Source organism: Acanthisitta chloris, unplaced genomic scaffold (assembly GCF_000695815.1).
Source record: "Acanthisitta chloris isolate BGI_N310 unplaced genomic scaffold, ASM69581v1 scaffold6626, whole genome shotgun sequence".
Taxonomy (NCBI): domain Eukaryota; kingdom Metazoa; phylum Chordata; class Aves; order Passeriformes; family Acanthisittidae; genus Acanthisitta; species Acanthisitta chloris.
The window spans coordinates 2,935-3,936 of NW_008676375.1; the positions used below are offsets into that span (position 1 = coordinate 2,935).

Consider the following 1,002-nt stretch of genomic DNA (forward strand, 5'->3'; position numbering starts at 1 on the left):
GGGTGTCCCCCCGGTTCCTTCCAGGCTGTGGTAGCCAACCTTGGCAGGAATGGTGCTGAGCCTGCTGTGCCTGAGGGCTGATCCCACACAGCCAGGGCTCTGTGGCTCCATTGCAGGAAGGCACGGCACAGAGGAGAGCCCCCCATGCCCTGGGTTGCAGCAGGGCTCCCCTAGCTGTCTGCTTGTGGATGGAGAGGCAGCCAGGAGCTGGGCAGACAAGGGATCTGCTGGTGTTTGGGGGGTCACACACAACAAATCCCACCTTGCTGCCACGTGGGTAGATAACACCACTATGGAGCTATCACTTCAGCCACACCCTGCCCTGAAATGCAGCTGTGGAGGTAGCCAGAGGAGCACACCAGGCTGCTCAGCCTCAGCTGGGGAGGGGGCAGCTGCCAGCTGCGGTCAGAGACAGCCTCACACTTGCTCTCCCTTCCCCAGAGCTGAGCTGCAGGGAGACATCCCCAGCTCAGAGCACAGGGGGAAGGGGAGCACAACCTGCAGGCAGTACTCACAGGTAGTGGCAGGTGCCTCCTTCCCACACTGGGAATGACTTGGTTTCCGAGTACAGCCGTGTGCACGAGTGTGGCACCTTCTTGCAGGCTGCTTGGGGAATAGGAGAGGGGAGCTATCACAAGCCTGGCCCTGGCCCTGCCTGCCTGTGCCCCGTGGCAAGGGCCGGTGAGGCCCCCCTGGCTCTCCCTGCTGTCCTGCAGAGCTGGGCTCAACCGAGCTGACCCGCCAAAGCCCCCCCAGCCTCACGGTGCCTAGGAAAATCCATGGGCACAGCAGGGCCCTGGCTGTCTGGCAGAGCCAGAGAGCTCAGCCAGGAGCAGCCCTGCACCGTCACACCTCTACGAGCTGCCAAGAGCAGAGCACAGCCCCTCTCTCAGCTGCCAGCACGGCACAGGTACCTAAGGAGCCTGAGCATGGTGGGTGCCTCCGGGTGCTGACAGGGTGTAGGGGTGTCCTGCGCCCTGGCGGACCCACGGCTGGGACAGC

The 1,002-nt window shown here is 63.8% G+C and overlaps 1 protein-coding gene across 1 annotated transcript in view; it reads right to left on the minus strand.

The window, feature by feature from the left end:
• SNED1 (sushi, nidogen and EGF-like domains 1) overlaps positions 1–1,002 on the minus strand; it is a gene marked incomplete at its 5' end in the record, with an annotated part of 17,849 nt that overhangs the window by 1,043 nt on the left and 15,804 nt on the right. Inside the window, one exon of the mRNA XM_009076104.1 lies at positions 516–628. Within this exon, the coding sequence (XP_009074352.1) occupies positions 516–628 (113 nt within the window). The remainder of the gene's footprint in view (positions 1–515; positions 629–1,002) is intronic.